The sequence below is a fragment of the Athene noctua genome, chromosome 12 (genome assembly GCF_965140245.1).
Source record: "Athene noctua chromosome 12, bAthNoc1.hap1.1, whole genome shotgun sequence".
NCBI classification, from domain to species: domain Eukaryota; kingdom Metazoa; phylum Chordata; class Aves; order Strigiformes; family Strigidae; genus Athene; species Athene noctua.
Genome location: NC_134048.1, coordinates 22,276,638 through 22,300,011, shown reverse-complemented (window position 1 = coordinate 22,300,011; position 23,374 = coordinate 22,276,638). Strand labels below are relative to the sequence as shown.

Here is a 23,374-nt window from a genome sequence, read left to right as displayed (position 1 = left end):
TTTGCTTCTGAAATATCTCACCCAGTATTTATACGTCAATGATATCTACGCTGTTCTATTCATACAGGTGTTTCTGAACGTCTCATTCTAGAGGAATTATGGAGATCTCCACGGGACTGGTGTCCGACTCAGAAATAATTTATCACTCTTTTTTTCTCTTGCTCGATGCGTGAACTCACAGCACTAACTGTGTGGGAAAATCACAAATGCTGCGGGCGGGGAAAAGATTGCTGGGGTTCTCTTGGTGGTGGTTTTTCTGTTTGTTTGTTCTGGGTTTGGTTTCTTTAAATATAATCAGTTTCAAGGAGAGATCAAAGAGTGGTTGGTGGGTCACACACCAAAAAGTCCTCATTAAGAGATTTCTAGAACAGTGTGTGAGATGGAGACTCACCTTGGCATTAACATTGCTAGGACATTTAATTCTACATCTCCTGGTTTTCCTATACGAATCTCAAGAAAACATCAGTTAAATGTCAAAGTTAGTTTCCATTTATAAACAGAACTAATTATATTCAGAAGATCTAGGTCAGTTTTCATCCGGCTGAAGAGCAGCGCTGGAGCATTGCCCTGTTACATTTGTTTTGAGAACCTGCCCAGCGTATTGCACACAGGAATTTGTGCGTTTCTGGGGATAATCTATCCAGATATCAAGCTTAACGGTACTTTAAAGCTGCTGACAGCAACGGCAAGGCTACTCTGTGTCCCGCTTCTCCAGAAAAATGTGCCTGGCTGGGAGGTGGTGGTGGTGAGTCGGGGGTGCCAGTCTGCCTCTGTTTACTGTCTGTCTAAATGAACTTTCCTCCAGCTCTCTGAAAGTTTCTTCTGGTTTGGGAAGTGGCCCGCTATTGCCAGGGAATGTTTTTGCAAGGCTGAAATGTGCTTAAGGACTCTATTATGTAACAGAGATAACACTTATTTGGAATTATCACAAATTACGATGGATAATATCTACTTAATGCTTGTCTAGAGAAAGTTAAAATGTCATGTGAAGAAGCTGAGGAGTAAACAAGCTCTTGTTACCTTGATCAAATATGTTTCCGAATACAGCAAGAGTTTTATATTTAGCTTTCTCTCCTCTCGGTGTGTAATCTGCTCTTGGAGCTTTTTATAAGTAGACTTTCCTACGATCTGGAACAGCTACTGCCCTTCTTTGCCAGTAATTTCAAAGTCAAATATCAAAAGCACTAGGTAATGGAAGACATGCTTTTGTCTGAGTGTGAAGGAAAATCAACTGCGTTGCAAGGGTGGAGCAAGCGATAGCACCTTTTTGGCAAGCAGTTGGTTGTTATTGTCACATACTGTTTCTTTGTAGAAACCACAGTGGCCTATCTGGAAACAAAATTAGTTTTGAGACTTCCATTGGTTTTGCTTAACTATAAGGATCCAGGAAGCCACTTTATCCAGTGGTCTCCCTTGCCTCCTCACCTCTCCTCAAGGCAGGCTCTTCCAAGGAACCGCTCCCAGCTCCGGTGCCTTTGAGCCTCTCAGTTGAGAACACTCCACATATGCATCAAACAATATGGATTTTGGGTTTTTTTTACACTTTCTGAAATGCAAGATGGGGCTCATTAGCAGAGCCCCCGGTAAATGTAAGCTCTGCTCTGAGTTTGTCAGCCTTCCTGGTTTTCAGTACGGAATTTTCTCCGTTTGCAGTCTGCTCTGCGTGGGGGCATGGCCCTCTGGACGATGCTTGGCTCTAGGTGCCCCACCAGAGAGGGTACGCGGTGCTTTGCCCCCATATCTAGACATCAAGTTACTTCAGTTTCAAGTTGCTCAAGCCTTTTTTCTTGCAATAAGTGGCTTTTGACATTTGTTGCACGCTGTCTTCTCTGCAGCTTCTGTTTTTCTCTCCTGTTGCTAAATGGTGGGGCTGAGCAGATTAGGAAATGGATTTCCTCTCTCAAGAGGCCAAGTAACTGTATGTCTTAGTTTCACCTCACTGGGGCTACACTAGTTGTAAAGCTTGTGAATCTATATTGGATAGCCTTAAAAACTTCTGATAGGCAACCATGGCTTTAGTGATTGAATTGACTCTCTGCCCTGCCCTGATAGAGAAGTTGTTGGGTTCTAAATCATCATTAACAATCACATAAAGCATGGGTGCAGAGAAGGAAACCTCTCAGTTGGTGAATGAGAGGGACAGAGGAGAGGAGAATTCACCAGAGTCTTGGACTCTAGCATGCCAGATTTACTTTAATCCATATTATCACTTACAGGTGTCTTTTTGCTGAAATAAATGTACAGCTCCTTGTAAACTGGGAGCCTGTATCCTTCATTAATGGCTGGAAAGTTCCAGGACCTTGTTTCTCACTTCTTGAGGTTTCATGCTAAGGCTGCCTGCCTAAAAGCCAAGGATAAGGAAGATAGAATTTCACTTGATCTAGGAAATGGCTCGTAACTAGCTGAAAGATGATTCCTGTTGGCTTCATGGATAAAGCAGGCGTCTTGTTGCCTATCTTCCAAGAACTGAGAAGGTGTTGGTGAAAATGGATTCCCAAGCTCATGGGCAACAATGCTTGCTGGGCTTTAAAGCAATGACTGGCTTTTTAAGATGGAAATTTAGGATGATGGCTACAAAGCACCTGTAAAGGCAAGATTATGCAATGGTATTCAAGCCTGAGCCCTGCAAGTTTTCTCCCTTTGCAGAGCTCCCCCGCAGTCGGTGGCACCAGGGAGGGCAGAGGCCCAGGAGAGCTCCTTTCCTTGTTACTGCCTGCAAACCCAGTTTGGGAATCCGTGTGTTCGAAGAGCACTGCCACGTGTGTTCTGCTGACCCATGCACCAGCGTGGCCTGGAAGCACAGTGGCTTAAGTGGAGATTATTTCTAAGTCTGAATGTAGCGGGGACCTGAGCGTATAGCCAGGACCAAGCTCCACGTGGTTCTCTCTTCCCCGGCGCCAAAGCGTAGCGGCTGCTGTGAATGCTGCAGTCTGCAACGCTGCGGTTAGGGCTGTACACGTGTGTTACTACAGTGTTTGTGGAACCTGAAGAAGGAGAGGAAAAGGTACTTTGCATCAACCCATGAGGCTGAAAACCCATGTCTGCAAATGCAGAAATTCATAACTTAAGGGAGAGGCCAGTGAGAATAGATACCTTTTTTCTTTTTGCTTTTGAATTGTGAATGCTTTCAAGCTAGTGCTTGCAGTGATGGAGATTTTTTTTTTTTTCCCTTTAAACACAAAAGCTGAATTCTTCTATGACTTTGATGTCAGAAAGCTGGAACTTGAAGAAAAGATTAAATATCCCAAGACAGAGCACAAGAGCTAGTAACGCTGTGCACATCACTGTACATGGCCGTAGTGGATTGGTGCTGTTTATGCTAAATTTGGCAAGTGCATGGGAAAGAAAAAACCAAAAGGCTGGCTACAGGATCAAAGGCTTTGATGAAATGGCATTGCATTTGCTCCACTTTATGTTTTAACAAAGTTGTATATACAGATAATGTAGAAAGAACCATGTAATAGAGAGTTGTGGTAATTGATCCTTCTGCTCTTTTTCTTTTTTCATTCAAGCTGGCCTTTGCCGGAGTTTGACCCAAGTCAGATCCGACTGATTGTGTATCAGGACTGCGAAAGAAGAGGACGGAATGTCTTATTTGACTCCAGTGCTAAAAGAAAAATAGAGGATGTTTCGGTGTCGGTGAGTATTTTACTAATTTACGTGGTTCTAGTCTATAATTTTTCAAATAGCAAGGTTGATAAACCACAAATGTTCTGGTTTATTCACATTAACGTTTAAACGTCGGTTATATGCAGGGCTATATTTAAATGCCTGTTAAGTTGCAAATTATTCAGGCTTCAGTGCTTTCGCTCTAAAAAGCTTTAAATACCATAGTGGTCTCTTTATTCCTGAGCTCGTCTACTTTCTGCCCTTTCAGAGAGAAGGGTTCCTTCCTGGGGCTGCAGCAGGCACTGCTGGGGGGTTGAGGCAGGGCACAAACTGGTGTTTATGGCTGTATTTTTAGGCCATGGTGGGGTCTGCATTCCTCATGGGAAGGTCCTCCCAGTCCCTGTCCTCTTGTGTCCTGTTTGATTTGCTTTTGCCAATCATTTCTGTGATTTGCTGACAAGTTGGGTTGGTTTTTTTTTTTCCACAAAGTTACTTGAAAACTTTTCCTCTGTTTTTCCTTTTGGCATGGTCTGCATGGTAATCTATTAATTGAAACGGTAATGGATGCAGTCAGATGAGGATACTTCCTTCTGAGGGCTCTGGCCAGAAGATTAATTTCTAGCCGCAGTGCTATTGTAAGTGGTTGTGTGAGGTTGGACAACTTATTTCACTGCTTTGAACTTTTCTTTTCACCATCTCTAAAAACAGTTGCAAACCATTCTAAGCTCTGAAAGCAGAAAGCACCGTGTGAACTGAAATTTATGATTCCAGTTGCTTTTACCCGTAGGACCTACTAAGTTCTGTGAGCAGGAGTACACAAAATAACATTATTACCCCCAAGCCCTGATTTTCATGTTGGGTATTGGAGTACAGCCAGAGGATTCTTCATCCAGCTTTGTAAACTCTTCCGGCCTACTGCTGAATGCTGCCAGCCTGATGCTTCTCGTCCTGGTCCTGAGTGCTTCCTACGTGCACATATCCCCGCCTCGGGGAGTCACTTTGTGTCTCATCAGGCACTAACTTCCAGGCTTCTCCTAGTGCTTTTAGAGCCATGAATCAAGATCCCAATTTCCCAGAATTTGTGAAGCAAATCAAGCTTCACGAATGTTGAACAAAATGCATCTTTTTAATTTTAACTTGCTAGAATGGCTTTATAACTTAATAAATTCCTCTTCTTCTAGGCGTTCTTGCCAGGAATACAGGTTTTCAAAGACAAGAGATCTTTAGAAGTGGTTTATTGGTACGAATTGCTGGCTGTGCTTATTACTATTACTTCATTAATTATAAAGTATTACTTCATTAGTAAAAAAGACATTGTACAGTATAAATCCTCTTGCCATATTCCAATTGATTTCTTGAAAGCCTAAAACCTCTTTAAGATAGATCTGTACTTGCCCAGTGAACTTGCAAACTGCACTGTTTTGGTTCATTTCAGAGAGATCGTTGGCCTTCGCAGCTCAACAGGGACAGAATAAAAGGCTAATAATGAAGCTAATACACATCCATATTAATTAATCTCTCCTTTCTTTTTCTTTGTTAAGGGGGAAGTGGGGGTGGAAATAGCTGTGTTCACCATCTCTGTGAAATGAGTATGTGAGAGTGGTGGAGGAAGACTGTTCCCAGGGTGTTTGAAATGCCCAGTACTCATCTCTAGTAACTTGATAGATTTCTTCTTTTTTTGTGGTGTTAGGAGACTTTGAAAGAGAATATATTGAAACATTTGTTTGCCATGATAACTGCCTTCTGCAGCACTCGGATAATGTTATGTCAGGCAAAACTTTTCCTCGTAAAACAAAAACTTTGCAATAGCAGAAACATTATGCAGGTAAAAACGTGCAGAAGAGTCCTCGGCTCAGCTTGCTGCGAGCTTAGTACAGGCTTGTACAGTTAGCAGTACGTACTGGCCATTTCCAAGGAATTGCATTGTTTATTTTTCTCGCTCTTTATCATGATTTTCATTAACAAAGACACACCCTGCCTATACAAAGCCAGATCTTGGCTCTAAGCACATTCCAAGGCACTCTTGCCCTTTTGCAGCAAGATGTGTGTGGGCTGGGCACTCTCCCTTCTGAAAGGATATCTGTTCACCACCCCACAAAAGCCAATGCTTTCTGCATCTCCCCCCCTATTTCCTAACGTGATTTATACCTCTGGAGTTACAAATAACACTGGGGGAGATTTGCAGGAGTGCCTAGCAGTGGCCAGACTGTTCTAGTTGAAGTCTAATCAGTCTAACGCAGAGAACCAAGAGGGTTTCAGTTTGCTTTATGTTGCTGTGTTCTTCAGTTCCCATTTTCTGTTGCTCGTGAGACATGAAAGCAATTATAATTTAAGAGTTGCGTGCCTGCAGCAAGGTGAGATATACTTTGCTCTGTTTCATATATCTGATCTCTACATATGTCAAGAGTTGTGTGCTATGGACCAAGGTTGAACATGGCTCAGTCATTTGAATTCTGTAAGGGAAGGTATGGTGATAAAATTTAAGGAGCATCAGAGTAAAATTTTCCAGACACAGATGTTTCAAGAAATAAAACAGTAGGCTTCAACTTTTTGATGAGCGCAAACTGCAGAGTTTGTGCTCACACCAAGCTGGGCTCTAATTATTAAAGCATTACTAGGTTCATATTATCTGTGAGGGAAATGTGACTGTGACACAAATAAGGATTTTGTGTTTTCTTTGGATATTAAATCAGCCTCTTCCTGTCTTCAGTAAAACTAAATATTAGGTAAACAAGAATGTTGGGTGGTTATTGCACAGAGGCAGACAGAAGGCAGCTGAGAGTTTGCAGTATGGCCATTAAGATATTTTTGTTGCACAGAAGTAATGTTTTCCCTGAGCCTTGCTAGAGTTAAAGTTGGCAAGAGAAGCCGAGAAGAGGTCTGGTGACTCGGAGGGCTGGCGGCCACGGCACCGGGAATGTTGGCCGAAGGCTGTGCCAGGCGTTTCCAGCAAGGCCAGGCAGAGATCTGCCGTGGGCAGCTGTGGGCACTTGGCATGGGGGGAGGCAGAGAGATCCCCTTTGTGAGTCCTATACCTTTTTTGGTGCGAAGCAGGAGAGGTTCTTCCCCAGCTTCCCAGGGGATGGGCTGTTGATCAGCCGGGCTCTGTAAGCAGAGCCGAAAGGCCACTGCCTCAACGAGCATCCAAAAATTGGGTAATTCCCCTGTCTGGGTTCTGCCAGGGTATCCCAGAGGAGAGTGAGTGGCTGCCCTTTCCAGCCCTGTGACACAGGTCATAAGCAAATGTGTCAGAACCGAGTCTACCAGGGCAGTGTGCGATACGAGACGTAGCCTTTGCTGACGCCTTTACTAAACAGTCTCCGTCCACACCCAAACATCCACATCCTTTGGATTTTTGGCTATCAAAGTACTTCTATGGGCAAGCTCATGGGTTTGAGCCACTGTCTCTTACAGAGAGTTACTTCAGAGTTTGTTTGTCATACTAATAAGTGTCTCGTTTCTAATGAGACTGTATTACTTGATTTGCAGGTGATAGTGTTACGACCTGTGACTGATTCCTCCTAGTAGACTCATTTCTGTGCTTGTCTGCTCCTTTTCCTCTTAACACCTCCCCACCTGCCTGCTGCTCACGCGTCCCCCAGCCCCACTCGCCTCCCCGTGTGGTGCCTTGTGGCTGTGGGGGGTCTCACACACATCCACCCCCTTGGCTTGTACAGAGTTTCCAAGCCAGGAGTCATGTGTGAACACAGATATACTCGTCCAAGAGGTGTGAGACAGGATTTGAATTTCTAATCGAGCACAACAAGCAGCTCCTTTTCCTTTTTAAGGTGCAGGGGCCAGGTGGCCCGGCCGGTGCTGAGCTTTCAGCCTTGGCTCTGCCTTTCCTGACCCCTGTGTGCTTGGCTTCTCAACCTTGACACCGCGTTCACGCTAACCTTCCGCGAAGGCTGTGTTGTATTTTACTGTGCTGCTGCCTTGTGTGGCACATGAGTTATGTTGCCGTAAATGTCAGTGTGCAAAGGCCAACTGAAGTACGAGGAATTTTCCTCCGAGGGTTGGCAATTGGCTGGGATAGGGACGCCACAGAAATGGTGTCACGAGGGAGAAGTGGGGAATAAACCAAAGAAGAAGCTGGAAGGGGAACCGTGCATCAGGGCTTTCCTCAGAGCAGGCTGAACGCGTTCAGGGATGGGGGTTGGCTGCCTCGTTTAACTGCTTGTTTTCCTTTTTGTGTTGTCCACTGGTGACTTACGGTGGTCACCATTTGGGATTTGACTGAAGAGTGGTGCTGATGGACATGTAAGAAGCTAAAAGATCAGCCTAGAGGAAGGCGTGGAGTCTAGGGAGGAAGGAGTGTCAAGGGGCTGTGAGGGAGAGGATGGAGGAAGGAAAGGAAGAGCCAAGCTGTGCACTGTGCTGAGCAAGGATCTAGAGTTTGGGTGGTTTGGCTGGGAGGGGGGGAAAGACAAGGAATTAGAGAAGGGCAGGGGCTTGTTCCCAGGACCTGGAGGCAGAAGAGGATTTTCAGAAGCAGAGTTTGTTTGGGTTTTTTGAAGAAATGAAAGAGTGGCCCAGGGTGCAGAATTTGAGATCTAGAGGTTCAAGAGTGAACTTGGATTTGGGGAGCAAAAAATTCACTTTTGCCATGTAACCTAGTTGTCTTTATCTGTGGGATAATTTAACTGAAAGGTCATATGATATTTGATCTCCTACTGCGGCAATTTCTTTCACTCCAAATGTCATATTTATCCCAAAGTAGAAAAATGGCATGCTGTTTTAAACAAGCCGGGATTAGCCACGTGTTCTAATATACTTCAGCACTGGATAAATGTTGAACAGCAAATTGCTTTGAGGGATTAGTAATTGGATAGTGAGCCTTTTGCTTTTAGGTGAGTTGTGTGAAATGGAGACTCTGGTCTCTGTCGGGCTCTCAGTGGACAGGTTTCCAGGCTGAGCAGACAGCTGAAGCTGCAAGCACAGAGGCTGAGTCCCACCTCCTTAGCTCTGCTTATTCTCTGTAAAGAGAAATGGAAGAATACTCGTGGGGCAGGGGAGCATAGGGTTGTCTTTACTTCTTTCACTGACCTCTGAGTAACTGAGGAACTTGACAACTCTGGAAGTAAAGGGAGAAGGTAGTGCTTGACAGCTGCCTTTAAGAAAGATACCTGGATTTTAACAGCAGCACTTGAAGGGGAGAAAGGAATTACTGTTCAAGTTACTCTCATGTCCTAGGTGGATGCATACATCTAATGACACATTCAGACCGACGCATATTAATAAAGCAAAAGGGTTAATTTATCTATTTTGGAATAATTTTTCAGTTTTGCTGAAAAACCTCTTCTGGAAATGAGGTACAGAGCTCTTGGAAGAGTGGTAACCTTGCATGGAAATACAGATTTCTCTATCATTACTACAACAGTGGTATTTGAGCACCTGCTCTTACAGAGAGGTAGAAAAGAGTGAAGCATACGATGACATTTCCCTTTTGTCACTCACAACCCTAACACACATGCACACAGTCTGGATTTAGTTCAACACACCAGGCTCCTTTCAACTTTCTTATTATCCCCAAACCAAAACTCGCCCAGCAGAAATTCCTCTTCCTGTGCACAGCACTGGGCATGTTCTTTCCGCTTTCTGAGGAATTTATAGACCTTGTGGGCGAAGAGTTAAAGGTCTTTGCTGATAGAGGTGGAGAAAAGAGATTCCAGAAGCAGAACTGTAGTAGAAAACTACTTTGTACCCTGTCGTACTATAAAGACATTTTACTCTAAGTTATCTCCAGCATTACCTGATAGGTCTCCAAGACTTTCAGCAAATGATGACCTCTAATGTAAGAACTGTGACTGCCTGGAAGTCTTTGGAGCTGGGTGGTATCTGCAGCGAGTTGGCAGAGAAAGAACAGAGTGTGACCACAGCGGGGAGAGCAGCGTGGTGGCCAGGAGCAGCAGCTGCCCGCGGCAGCCTTCCAGCAGATGTTCTGCTCTCCAGCAAAAGCCAGCGTTTCAGAGGACTCCAGCAGCACTCTGCCTGGGGATCTGATTTGTTGCAACTATGTCTGTTTGGAAAGAAAACCCACAACTTTGAAACTTTCCCTTGTACAGTTCTTAAATTATTAGGTTACCTTTTTATTGTTGGAATCCTGGCTTGAATATCTTTGGAATATTATATTGGAATGCAAGTAATCCTGCTCCTTTGATGCATAATATCTTCAGATATGTAGCATCTAAAATTTCATTGACATTTGGAGTCAGAAACCGCAGAGGAGAGAGGGCCATTGCAGGTACCTGATCTCACTGTCCAACAGGTTGATTCTTTAAGCACACGCTAAGTCTGTAAAAGAGCAAACGCCAAAATTCATCAGTCATCTGTATTTTAGGAGGGATTTACTGTTCACAGGGTTCTGAAAAGTGGTATCTGAAAGATCCTGACCTCCTTTACAGAGTCCTTGCAGGAGTCTTGGTTCATTAAACTCCCCTACAAAGACCAAACAGCCGTTTTCCCAGTTTGCTATTTAAATTAGGCAGCTATGACTTCAAGATACCAGACTCCCCAGTGGATCTGGGGAAGGCTGCTGGGCAGAAAAATGCAGTGATAATGAGGAGAAATTATTTAAAAGGAAGTAATTTGCAAACTTAGCCTATCGGTTTTTTTAATGCACAGGATTTTTTTTTCACCTGTAGAAATGCATTTACTGGCTTTACAGTCTCAAGGAAGCTTAGTTATAATTGTAACTTTTTAGAAGGAACTTTCAACATCTGATGGAAAATGCAAGCTGAAATGTGGTTTGCCTGCAAAAGCTTCTGTAACCCTGTGGATTTTATGTGGTTTTATCACATGATGCTCGCCTAGCCGAGGACATTGTTGTTTGTGTCAGAGATAAAATGCAATTCTAGTTCACGAGTTCCTACTGAAGTCATATGATGATCATTCACATGTTCCAGCCATTGTGTACTGTGCTCAAGCCACGATACTGGCCATTAGCACATCTACATATTGCATGAATTCAACGTACTCGCCGCGATGTCGTAATGAGAGGACACTACTATGGGAGGCTGTGTATGCAAGGAAAGCACAGGACTCGGCGGGTAGTGGATGCTTCCTTCCCCTCTGCCACAGAATTACTGATTTGTCTGCACATTTTTCCTCAAGGCTTTCTGCGGCAGCAGCTCTCTAATGGGAGCAGCAGTGCAGGCTGCCGCATGGAGCTCGATAATCCCTGACATTTTCTGCTGTTTTGCTAAAGCTCACTCACAGTTACGGCCAAATAAAAGTCACCTGCCCCTAAAAAAGGGAGGAAAAAAAAAAGAAAAAAGTACCCTGCGCAGCTTAGGACAGGGGCGTGGGATTCCTGACTTGTCCCTGATGAAAATCCCTCCACAGCAGTGAGGGCACTTGCCTTTTTGTACAGTTGCTGCTGATTTTTGAGCAGAATCTTGAAGTTACCACCCCATGCCTTGGGTATTTCACACTTTATGCCTTTTCCTTTTATCGTAGCTATTGAAAATTGAGATGCACTTACGTTTTTGAATGAAGGGGGAGCTTGTGATGTGGGCCTGTGAGTCCAGAGATGAAGCTGTGACAGATAACAGCCCTCCTGTATGTCCTTCTGTCCCTTGAACCTTGCTTCCAGCAGGGTTTGCTTCCAGTTCCCTATCACTGGTTTGGGGTTTGTATAGGAAATGTTAATTAAGAAAGTCATAGGGCAGAGTTAGTCAGTAATTTTGAGCAGCATTGACTGTTTCTGTCTCCTAGTGCTGCCCACTAGGAAATGTAAATAACGCCAACCTTGTGTGGGTGGGTTGGAGTGTCATGAGTGTATGAAAAACAGGTCGAGATCTTTAGGTGAAGAGGGCTGCCTAATGCTGGTGTAAATGGCTTTAGCTAACGGGGGTGCTGATTCTGCTTGGGATGCTGAGATGCGCTGGGGAAATCATAACTGGTTTTAAATACTGAACGACACAGTAGTGGAGCATCTCCCGTGCCAGTGGCTGGTGGTGCTGCGTGTGTAGAGCGGACACAGATCCCAGCCATCCTGTGTGTTGGTTCCAGCTCCACCTGAGCCCTCCTAACTCCCTTTTTTGCTATGCTTTCTGAATCTCTGTCAGAAATCAGCCCTTGGACCATTTCTCCATCATTTTATGACACTCTTCTGGCTTCTCTGTAACACTGTGTTTTTCAGTTTTGTCCATTTGCAGCCTCACAGTTCCCTCCTACCGAAGACGAGAGGAACATGTCACCTCTGTGCCACTCTTTGAAAAGACATGGGGACTTAGACACGGCTAGGGAGAGATCTATAAAAATAGTCTCTTTTCTCTCCACTTGTCCTCGTAGCGTGAATCTCTCTGGAATTCCCTGTTGTTCTTGCTCGGTTATTCCTAATCAGCCTGTTTTCCTGTACACGGTGAACTGCTCCTTGTGCTGATCTGGCTGGCATTGTTGCTCTGGAGGGCTGTGCCCATCACACTGCTGTGTCACCTCCACCCCAGTGGGCACAGGGAGCAGGATGAAGACAGCTGGGGCCTGTTGTTGCCATCCTTCTTTTATAGGCTTTGGTACCATCCTTTCTTCTAATCCTGGGTCTAAAAAAGCTTCAGAGGTGGATGGCCACTTAGGAAAATGGAGTTGGAGTGACCTGTTGGCTACTGGCGAGTTGGAAGTAAACCAGCTCAGCTTTGTTTTGTGCAGCCAGTCTGGAAGAGACACCAGTACGTCTTTTGGTAATTTTTCCTGGGGCATAAGCCTTTCAGCTGTTAAATATCTTACCTAAACAGGCAAGTGCAAATCGCAAGAGCAATTTCAGGTCATGGGTCTTAGTGAGTCACATATGTTGCCTGTATTTCAGAAACTCTGCAGTGATGCTCAGGTGAGAGTTTTTGGGAAATGTTGCCAACTGAAGCCTGGAGGAGACAGCTCTTCTTCCCTGGATAGTTCAATCAATTCGTCCTCCTCGTTCTCTGATCCTAAAGAACAATGCCCAAAATACCAGGTGAGTCACTCTTTCACTCTTCCTTTTTGTTTTTTTTTTTTCTTTTTTTCATAACCCATGTCGAATACTAACAGCAGGTGAGGTACTGAAGGTTGTAAAATGCTTCAAATTAGAGACTGGTGGTGGAGAGCAGTTTTCAGTCAAAATCAGACTTTGGTTCTGACTCAGTAATGTTTAATTCTGGAGCTTTGGGTTTGAACAAGTCTAAGACCAACCGGCTGGTTCTCTCAGGATGTGTCTTGAATGGCAGCGATTTCTCCAGGGCATTTGTTTTGTCTTATGACCTGGGTGATAACACTCATTCAGTACAATCAGACTTGGCACAAATATCTTATCTTGGTATAGATGAGGTAGTTTAGTTTACTTTATTGCTAAACACTAAGGAAGTAACTGAGAAATGTGCTACCTGTAGGGGTAGTCTGCGTAACAGCTTTATAACAAGGGATTCGGTGCAATTGAGTTACGTTTTACATAAGAGATTTTGGCCATGGGAGTAGCTGGAGTCATCTGACACGGATATATTTCTGTCATCTCTCCTTCCATGGATCACAAGTGTTTTATATTAAGCCACCCTAAAATAGAACTAAGCCCTTCCACCCTTTGTAATGAAGTAATTGTGTGTTTGAGGGAAGCTGCTATCTCCACAACCTGTTCTGAAGTACAGTACTACTGATGTCTTCATCTACCGTAGCTATAAATGCAGAACCTTTCAGTGCTGAGTTCCCACTGTCACGTTAGCTCTTGCTATATTTGGTGAGCTGCTTATTCTTGTTTTCTCTTTCTCATCACACTCTTTTCCACAGCTTTAGTAAGGTGGCTGAAGATCTGTTTTCCATTCCTCCCTTCCTGGAAGGGCATTTAGCTGCGGTTATGAAAGGAAGAGACATTTCTGTCAGCAGCTTCCTTCCAGCACAAAATAACCTCCTTCGTGCATTGTGTGACCAAGAAAAACGATGCCCCCCACTATCCAGAAATTGTCTCTCCTACTGGGCAGGCTCTGTGCAAACAATGGCCAACGTTATTAAAGGAAATTAATTTTAGTGGTTGGCATGACAGTGTATTTTAAAGCTGTGGAAAGTTTTCCCTTTTAAGTCCCCATTTCCTCACACGTATCACTTAGTCAGAATCTCACCAAGTTGAACTGGAATGATCTGTGGCTATGTGAGCAGCTCAGAAGGTGTGTGAGAAACTCTCAGCTTAAGTTGGTCTTCCACAGTGCAGTTGTTGTAAACTATCTACTGTGTTCCCTGTACTCCTTCCAGGCTTCCCCAGCAAGTGAGCAGAGAGCATAAATACCAGAGTTCTTTACTGCACAGTAAAATTTGGTATTGTTTAGGCAGAAGGGCCAGAGTAAATTTGTCCAGACCCTGCTCAGCCTGGCATTTCCTATATCTAACTGCTGTGACTGGTAACCTCAGAAGTTACTTAGTGTATTTGCAGTATTTGTGAGTTCTTTGGTTTTCTTAAAGCTATAAACCAGAAATCCAAATAATACAATGCTATAGGGCTTTTAAAATCATTCTTTATATTTCCTTATTTAAATACACTTCGACTGTACACGAGCAACTTTGATTGCAAAGTGAAATTTTGTTCCAGACTTTGATATTTTTAATTATGCCCTATCCAAATCCCTCACAAATGTGATGTGGCCCCATGAAGATGAAGCTGAATACAGTTTGAAGCTTGCCCGCAATTACTTGCACGTTTTGACACCACTGTTACCTCTGTACCTGCTTGTCAGTGTATTCTGATTTGTTGATCAGGACGTTTGACATTTACTTCTGCACGGTGTTTTTAGTTTACATATGTACTTAGTTATTTTTAGGACAATATGTACAGTAAGTGGAATATTAAATGCTGTAAATATATTCAGAAATGTAATTTCCAAATCATGCAAATTTTACTACCTCTAATATGCTAATGAGCGCTAACAAACACTTGTGGGTATTTTATGATCAGTTTTTATGTGAGCTTGTAAATATGACCTAGGGAGTTGGTTTGTGGCCAAGCTGTCAGTGCCGGAGGTTGTGCCCTTTTTGCCAGATGCTCCTTAGCTATTTTTTGGTTTGAGTTTTTAATGTTTAACCCCTTTCCTCAGTTGATTGCATTCTACTTTGGTCTTAAGTGACCTTTATTTTGCAGCATTGAAGTCCCAAAGAGTTGAGCTGTAGCAGTGTTTTCATATTAAGTGCATTAAATATGTGCATCTCCTCTTGTGCATGGTAGAATTATTGTCATTAAGTGTAGATGAAATGCCAGACTGAAACAGGCCACGGGTGCATCTTATCACACTCTTTGCCTTCAGCATTGCTTGTCTTCGTCTTTCAGAGGAAAGGGAAACCCCTGTAATTAAATTTGAAAGCTGCTGATTTTCACTTGCTTTTTTTAATTCGGTTGCTTGACAAAGAAAATCAATACTTAAGTGTTTTTCTACAGCTCTTTAGAATTGGATTTTCACAACAGCAGAAAGTTGAAACTAAACCCAACATCAAGGGCTTGACATGTATTCAGAAGGAGTCCTTCAATTGGAGATCTGCAACAGATTTAAAAACAACAGTCACAACATTTGGCTGTAGTAATTTGCAGTGTTCTTACTTCAAGATTTCATGATGCTGCCAGACCTATCATTTCCTGGATGCTTATATTTCCTTGGAGCTGCTGGGTCATTCTGACTGATCTGAAAGTCGAGCTTTTCCGGTACTGCCTACACTGCACCTAGGCAGTATGATATCCTGGGAGGGAAAGATGGAAATTTCTCTGAGACCCAGCTAATGATCAGATTTTGCCCTGTCATAGAAACACTAACAAACCTTGCAATTGTATCCTCATTTTTATAACTGTGGTTGCTACTTTTAGTCATCCCCTGTCTTTCTTGCAGTAATAGCAGATTTCAGAGGTTAATAGTATGTCTGTTAAAGTACCATCATCTTAATTGAGAGTGCTTGAGAAGAGCTAAAAATTGAAAAGTGTTATAAGTGTGTTGCCTTTTGGCTGATTAGCATTTCCTTGTTCCTGCCCTTGTTCTGTGGGCTCGCCTGGGCAGAAACATGGCGTGGTCACTTCCATATTGCTCCTTCCTGGTGGTGGGAGCCGGTGGTGTGGGCAGCCTGGCCCCGGCTGTGCTCTGAGCTCACTGACACGGGGCAGAATGCTGAGATCGATGCCAAGCCTGTGTAGGAATCTGGGTGAGGATCCTGGTTGTTCAGAGCTTGGATAAGGGATATGGAGATACAACAATCAGCATTTTTCCAAACACAGGGTTATTTCTGTGGCCGGTTTTAGGGAGCTTTTGGAAGGATTACTCTAAGGAAGTGTTACTAGTAGTCATGAACCTCAAAGGAAATGTATTACTCTCTTGCACGCTACCAGAGTACCTCACCAATGGAATGCCTGAGCTCTGTGAATGCTGTGAGCCGGCATTCGTGATATTTTGAATTTTACAGGGCAAGGCACAAGTGGAGAGCCAGCACTAACATTCTGCTAGCCTAAAGATGACACAGTCCTGGATGAAGGGACGGTAATCTCAGTCACTGAAAGTATACAAATAAGATGACTGTCAGCTGAGCAGTCATCTCCAGTTGATTGCCCTGAGTAACTTTTTAATTTTAGGTTTTTGTTTGCAGCGTTTGATGTAGCCTGTGATGCAGCATAGTGACGTGCCTCCTTTGTATTTAGCCAGTATGCCTTACAGCAAGCTCTCAGCAGCTGAGAAGCAGGAATTGCACAACTTAAGCCTGGCATCGTGATGCTGCAGCTCTTTGCTGGTACCATCACAGGAGCACCAGGGGAAGACGCATCGAATATAAAATACCATCCATGGAGAAGTTATGAATCAGCCTTCATCACGAAAGCACTGGTCCAACTTGGCTCCAGTGCTCAGTCTGTATAAGATCTCCAGTGAACTTGTGGTGGCTCCTGTCAAGCAGACACAAGGTTTAGACTTTATGATTCTGCTTCAGTGAAGTGTGTTACCACGCTTAGAAAACTTTTTGGTCCCCTGACTCAGCACACTTTGAATCTGCTTCCCTCTGATGCCTGTAGACAGGTTGGGTTTAGCTCACAGCCAATGTGAAGATCACGTCCTGTGCTACCATTATCTTTACTGAACTGTTCAACTTAGCCTCTCCAACAGTGTTGGTACACCAAGATGTTTCGCTGTTTATCTTTCAAATAAATAATCTTTTCCTTAGTTGTATGTTGCCTTAATAGAAGTGTGCTTCTAAAATGCTTTAAAAACAAATGTTGGTGGGGTTTTTTTGCAGGGTTCTCGGTGTTCCTCGGATGCTAACATGCTTGGAGAGATGATGTTTGGCTCTGTGGCCATGAGCTACAAAGGCTCCACATTGAAAATTCACCAGATCCGGTAAGATTATTTTTTTTACTGCTGGTCTTTTCAGAACGCTTACTCCTTGGTATGTAATGAATTGAAAGTCACAATTGCAGAGTGAAAGGAATTTCTGGGTTTATTTTAAAGTTTTTGTGCTGTCACTTTTGACACAAAAGGCTGTTACGTTGTGTTTAGGTCTATAAAATTGGAAGGGTTGTGAAATGGAACGCAAAGCCTGTCTTGGCACTGTGTTTCTGACTGAATCATCTTCCTTTTCATCCTCTAGCTCACCTCCTCAGCTCATGCTCAGCAAGGTTTTCACAGCTCGCACTGGAAGCAGCATCTATGGAAGTCTGAATACGTGAGTCCATTACAAACTCTCTATTGCACGTGAGCAGATGAACGTAAGAACACAGAAAACTTTTTTTTGGACCCTCCAGATTCTTGCTCTGAAAAAATAACTTGTGTGTTACATCCTGTCAGTAGCGTCCTCACCTTCCCCTCATGGTTGTCTTCACCTCAGTTTGCTTTAAAGGAATGAATGAACCCTTCCTTTAATGCTGATGTGGTGATGCTTGATATCGTAAGGTACAAAGTACCTGCAGAGGAGAAGGGCTGAGGACAGAACACTGGGGTTGGAGGATTCCATCCAAGATGAAGAAAAAGATGTTTAAAAAAAAAATCTGGCTTCAGAGGGGTTCAGTGTTTAGTTTTCTGTGTATTAATCAACCCACCTGAGAACGTGGCTTAGGCTATGAAAGCTTTGCCTCGTGGAACCCTGTGTTCTTACCCTGCCCGTTCCATCTGGGCTGTCATGAAGTAACACTATATTCTACTGAAAGGCAAATCACTGGCTTTGTTGTATGCTTTATGTTTGTTACAGGTTGCAGGACAGTCTTGAGTTCATTAATCAAGACAGCAATACATTAAAGCCTGACCACAGCACGATTATGAATGGACTTCTTGGGAATATAGGTAATTACAGATAGATTTTGTTTCCTGATATTTTTAACTGACTAATCATAGACTCTAGAATATGGAAGTCTTCTAAATAGAATCAAATTAAAAATAAAAAAAAATATAAAGACTTAACAGATAATTAATGTTGGTGAGATTCGGAGGAGAAAAAACCAGACAGTTCAAGGAATTATCAGTGGCTCAATATATGCTGTATATGTGTATATAAAATAGATAGATAATAGAAATGTTTCCATATACTTAAGTTGTAGTACAGAAAATGTTGGAAAGTCACAGTCTTAGAACTTTCTAAGCAGCATATCTCAGATCAGGTAGGATTGATTCTGCCTGGCTCGGTTCCCCAGTTTTATTTTCGTTAATAATTTTCATTCTGTTGTGTACTCTGGCCACCTGAGCACATGTGGCCGTGTGTTTCGTACTACTCTAAGTTAACCTTGCACAGTTGTACTGGAGTTTTTGATCGGATGAGATAGAATATCTTTTTATTCTCTCCTCTCTCCCTCTGACCCTGGAAGCGAAGCAGTCTTGAAAAACCATCTGGCATCTTTAGTTCTCAGCCTGCTGGAGGTGCTGGGGGTGGAGGCTCCACGGACAGTAGATAACAGAGGGGAAGGTTGTGGCTTTTCCCCTTGGGGACAGAAGAGCTGACAGTAAAGATACTGCCCTTCAGTGCTTGGTTGTCCAGCGTAGCAGCCTGAGGAGCTCTTCGACACGTCCTCCCTTTCCCTTGGTTTAGGGTGTTGACTTCCCAAGCAAACACCTGCTGTAGCAGGTGGAATAGGGGGCTGCTTTCTACGTTTGCTTTCCAGAATATTGTTGTACGTAAAATACACTTTTAGGGTTGGAAGTAAGGAGTGAATTTGATGACTTTGTTACTCTAGCTGGGTTTCTGGCTTTGACATGGTCCTGGTTCTTCTTGGGCGTTCTTACTTCTCACCTTCACACTGACTTTGATAAGGCTACACCGAAGCATGGGCTTAAATGCTTTTCAGGCTCAAAAGCTGTAATACCTCATTAAAATCATTCCCAATAGTCCATTTCTAAAGGAAACCAATGAAAGCTCAAAGAACCTGTTATCTATTAAATGCTCCCTGAATTTACTCAGTCAGAAAGTTTAAAAGATGCATTTCCTTAACAGTATTCTTTTCGCATTTCCAGTTGTGATTTTTCGCAGTGCGTGAGTGAATGAGGCACTTGATCTAAGAGACAGCAACTCGCTTCATCTACTTCTAGAGTTTTCTTGTGGTTTGTGCCTGGCAAAAGTTTGCCGTGATCTAAACTGCAAGTTCAAATTGAGCTAACACAACTGTTAGGCGTGGGCTCGACAGGATTTAGGTGTAGCCAGTGCCACACGCTCATCTGCGCCGGGCTCTTCCCAGCGAGCAGAGCCCCGGGGGCTGCCCGGGGGGTGTAGGCACGGCGCGGGGGCCGGCAGCAGGAGGAGGATGCTGAAACTTTCTTTATAATTTTGCTGCACAAGTTTTTGGTGGGTTCGACAGCGTTTGTTGACAGTTCCCGTTTCAGCATGGAGGGAACCGTGGGGGAAGTAGGTAAAGAAGTTAATCTGTAGCTGCAGCATTTCCAACAACTGTGTTCAGTAGCAAGAGTCTGCTCCTGACTCACTGGCTCTCACCAGCCTGTGATAGGAGAAGGGTCCGTGTGTTTTGGTTGGGAACTATTTGCAAGCTGCTTTTTTTAGATACATCAGTTTAAAAAAAAAAAAAAAGGCAGCACTGGTCATGTCCTTCCCTTTAGTGAGTGAAGACCTGAGAGAATGGAAGAGGTGGTTGAGGTGCAGCCTTTGTGTTTTGTATAATCAGAAAACTTCTGAGTGAGCAGTAGCTTCAAATTTAGGAGAGGAACTGGCAATGAACTCATTAAAAATACCCGTGCATTTTTCCTGGCTCTGTGTACAGTAAATACACTGGTATATCTACAGTTACTTTTAAAATGGACTACTGAGACTGCTAACGTTTATTTTCTGTATGATCATTTCACTAAACTGATGCACTGACTGTTCTCAGAGCAACTCCTTCAGCCTGTAATTTTCTGTTGGTTTTACTAAGATGAATTTCTGCCTGCCTTCTCCCCCTTCCTCCCTGTCATCTTCAGCAATAGTGTTCCTCAGCCACCCCACCGGCGTGGATGTTACAACAAACACTGTACTCCACGATGAATCTCCTGTTTGTGATCAAGTTAGGCTTTGAGCCTGCATAAATTAATCATTTTTCAACTTAAAAAAGCGCCCTTGCAGAGAAACCCCATCCTTGCACGGGAGACAGTGTAAAGCTGGGTCTATAATTTGAATTCTACCCATACTGTGTAGTCCCAACTCTAAGCCATATCCTCGAATCAACATTCCTATCAAGCGCGAGAGCTGTTCTCCTTCATACGTTAGTCTGCATTTATGTTGGCTTATATCTTCTCCCCGCCCTGGCCCCCTCCCTACAGACTGTTCTGCTTTACTAACCTCATTCTTTCATGTGTATTTTACATTTTGCCATGTAGGTCTTTCACAGCTTTGCAGCCCTAGGCGGGCATTCTCAGAGCAAGGTCCGCTCCGCCTGATCCGGAGCGCCTCTTTCTTTGCAGGTTTGCAGTGTGCTGTGTGCTGTGCTGTGTGGCTAGTCTAGCTGGTGTGACAAAACTGCCGGGATTTGTAGTTTTAGCCCTGGAAATAAGATTTTCATTTTGTTTTAAGTACAATATGGACAGTGATGTCTGCTCTCTTACCTTTTTGCATACATGCTTTAAATCCCCAGGGGACAACAGGCATTTTAATAGTCCTCTTTGGGGTTGGTTGGCTGTGTTGTTATGTTTTGGAAATTTATCTATTTAATGATGGATTTCATATTTCTGGAAATAATATTTCACAATAGTGTCAAGCTATTTTGATCTGGACTCGTTTCAACCACACTGTAAAAACTCAAGCTAACCTAGCTTCGTTTAAAACTGACATTTCTTGCTTTTAGTGGCTGGGTCTTATTTCCATGGCTGAGTAGCTTTTATTTCACACACATATTTGTAAAATATATCACATTTAAAGACTATTGAGCCTCAGACACTTTTGATCTTGTGTACATGCAGACTGTGAATCTGGACAGCTTACGGCTTAGGTGAACAACCAGTGCACTGCTCACAGTTTTAAAGTATTTATTTTCCTCAAGACAGCGTTGTAAAATCCTGTTAAAATTATATATGTAATACCTGAGAAAGCTGGTGTATGAATGAAGTCGTGTTTGTATTGGTGTTGGTGGTTTTTTTGTCTGTGTGCCGAGTGCTACCTCTGTACCAACATTCTTTCGGTACATTAAAATTTCACTGAAAAATATCTGTATAAAGAAACAAAGCATGCTACTTGTAGTTTGTCCTAAAATAGGTGTATGGACTTCAGAAAAAATACATACATGCTTTTCAGAGAAGTGCTTTGGCTTGTTCAGCTAAGCAGCCTTTCTTGGTGATGGCCTTGTGCAGTGCTGTTGATCTGAATTAATGAGCATGTTTTTGTTTCATTAATTACATGGAGATCTGCAAACAAGAAGGGAACTGTATATTCCCCTGCTAATTGGTATTCCTTGTTTTACAGTTCATAGCAACCCTATGGATATGCCTGGGAGGGAGCAGAACGAGGACAGAGACAGCGGTATAGCACGATCTGGTAATGTTGGTTCATTGGGTTAACCCCGTAGACTCCCCAAATTATTCAGTAACGTTCGTCACTGAGATGTCTAGACATCATCAAACAGTTTCTCCTGTGCTGAAATGTGATTGTTCTGTTTCGTTCTTTGTAAGCATTAATGCATGCCTGTGTGTACACGTACTGTGTGCTGTAGGCGTCAGGGGTGTTGCGTTAGGAACCCCGCGGAGGTAATCTGAAGAGCAGTGCCCTTTAGTAAAGCACGCTGCAAATAAGCAAGCCAGGCTCGGTATTGAAATGAGTTTGCAGCATTTCTAAACGATACTTAACAAATTGAGGAGGATGGGAATGGTAAAAGATGGACTCGCCTCCACAACAGCCTCTCTGCCCCCCAGTTTCAGGATATTGGGCACCTAAGGTTGGGCTTGGAAAGGCTGTTAAAGGATCAGCGTGACTTCTTTCCACAAAGAATTTATTTCCCGATACTCAGGGTTGAGGAGCAAGGTGCAGCCTCTGTGTTGCCTATTATGTAAAGCTGCAGGACTGTCCCACCCTTGTAGTGCTTGTATATCTTGTTAATGTTATTATAAACTGGTTATTTGTAGATAAGAAACACAGATAAGCAAGAGAGAAGGCACTTGAGAAGCAGCACCAGTTTCTCTTGAGGGGCTTCGTTTAGTTGCTGGTATTATTTTTTCCCAACGCTCTTTCTTGTGGAGAGATTTTTTATTTATTCCTCTTATTATTGCAGCATCTCTTAGCAGTCTGCTCATCACTCCGTTTCCATCTCCGGGCTCTTCGTTTAACAAAAGCTGTGCTAGCAGTTACCAGCGGCGTTGGCGTCGCAGTCAGACTACCAGCTTGGAGAATGGGGTCTTCCCTCGATGGTGAGCTGGGAATGAAAATGCTGGTTGCTGCCCATAAATTTTCCACCATTGTCAGCTTGATTCTGCTCTTGCATATGTACATCTGCTCTTGCTGTTGCTTTCTGTGGGGTATTTAGAGGTGTAAGTCAGGCTGCGCTTCAACGCCTGATCTTTTTTAGTATCTGTTTTCTTCATGGCATTCATTGTTTTGCACTAACTAGGGAGCCTTCAGCAAAATATAAACCTGTAGGCTGTACTTCTGAGGATAAGAAGCCCTAAAAATCCTACTCAAAACACAAATTCTTGGCAGAGGTGGGAGAGAACTACAATACCATATTCTGATCCCACAAACACTTTGAATCTGGTTCCAGCTTTTGTGATCGCAGGATCAATTAATGGTTGCTGATGAAAAATTGCAAAGCGGATGTTATCAAAGGTGATGATTTGACAGCACATGCAAACGAAAGGTGTTTATTGAAGTTAAACGTTCAAGAATAGAGTTACACAGGAAACCAAGGTACGACTCTAAGCAGTGGATTGCGTTAACCTTCTATTTTTTCCGTGCTTCAAGGTCCATGGATGAAAGCTTTAACTTGTCAGATGACAGCTCTGGTCCTAGCCCAGGAATTGTTAGGAAGAAAAAGATAGCAATTGGAGTTATTTTTTCACTCTCGAGAGATGAAGATGAAAACAACAAATTTAATGAGTTCTTTTTCTCACACTTCCCTCTTTTTGAGAGTCACATGAACAAGCTGAAGAGTGCAATAGAACAGGTAAACACAGTCTCTTTTTGATGTTTGCACTTGTATTGCTGTATGTTCCCCCCAGCCCTGTCAGATTTAATTCCCGACTCTTGTTACTAGTTCACAAAAGTGGGATCAACTTGCTGTTGGGTTTGGAATTGCACCAGAGAAGAGTTTTGCTCCACGGCATCTCGGATGGTGTTTCTTATTGCTAGCAAAAGCAGAACGCAGGGTGAGGACAGAGCACGCTGCGTTACAGGGCTC

At 43.3% G+C, this 23,374-nt stretch overlaps 1 protein-coding gene across 4 annotated transcripts in view; it reads left to right on the top strand.

The window, feature by feature from the left end:
- The window catches only part of FNIP1 (folliculin interacting protein 1), a 69,273-nt gene that overhangs the window by 26,693 nt on the left and 19,206 nt on the right, over nt 1–23,374 (top strand). For 2 of the 4 annotated variants that reach the window (XM_074915676.1, XM_074915678.1), the window contains exons 2-10: nt 3,513–3,639; nt 12,416–12,559; nt 16,822–16,922; nt 17,173–17,247; nt 17,770–17,861; nt 20,373–20,456; nt 21,451–21,522; nt 22,253–22,388; nt 22,939–23,140. In XM_074915676.1, the coding sequence (XP_074771777.1) occupies nt 3,513–3,639; nt 12,416–12,559; nt 16,822–16,922; nt 17,173–17,247; nt 17,770–17,861; nt 20,373–20,456; nt 21,451–21,522; nt 22,253–22,388; nt 22,939–23,140 (1,033 nt within the window). Of the gene's footprint in view, nt 1–708; nt 746–3,512; nt 3,640–12,415; nt 12,560–16,821; nt 16,923–17,172; nt 17,248–17,769; nt 17,862–20,372; nt 20,457–21,450; nt 21,523–22,252; nt 22,389–22,938; nt 23,141–23,374 lie in introns of those variants that run through there. The other 2 variants (XM_074915677.1, XM_074915679.1) reach the window with 2 other exon arrangements.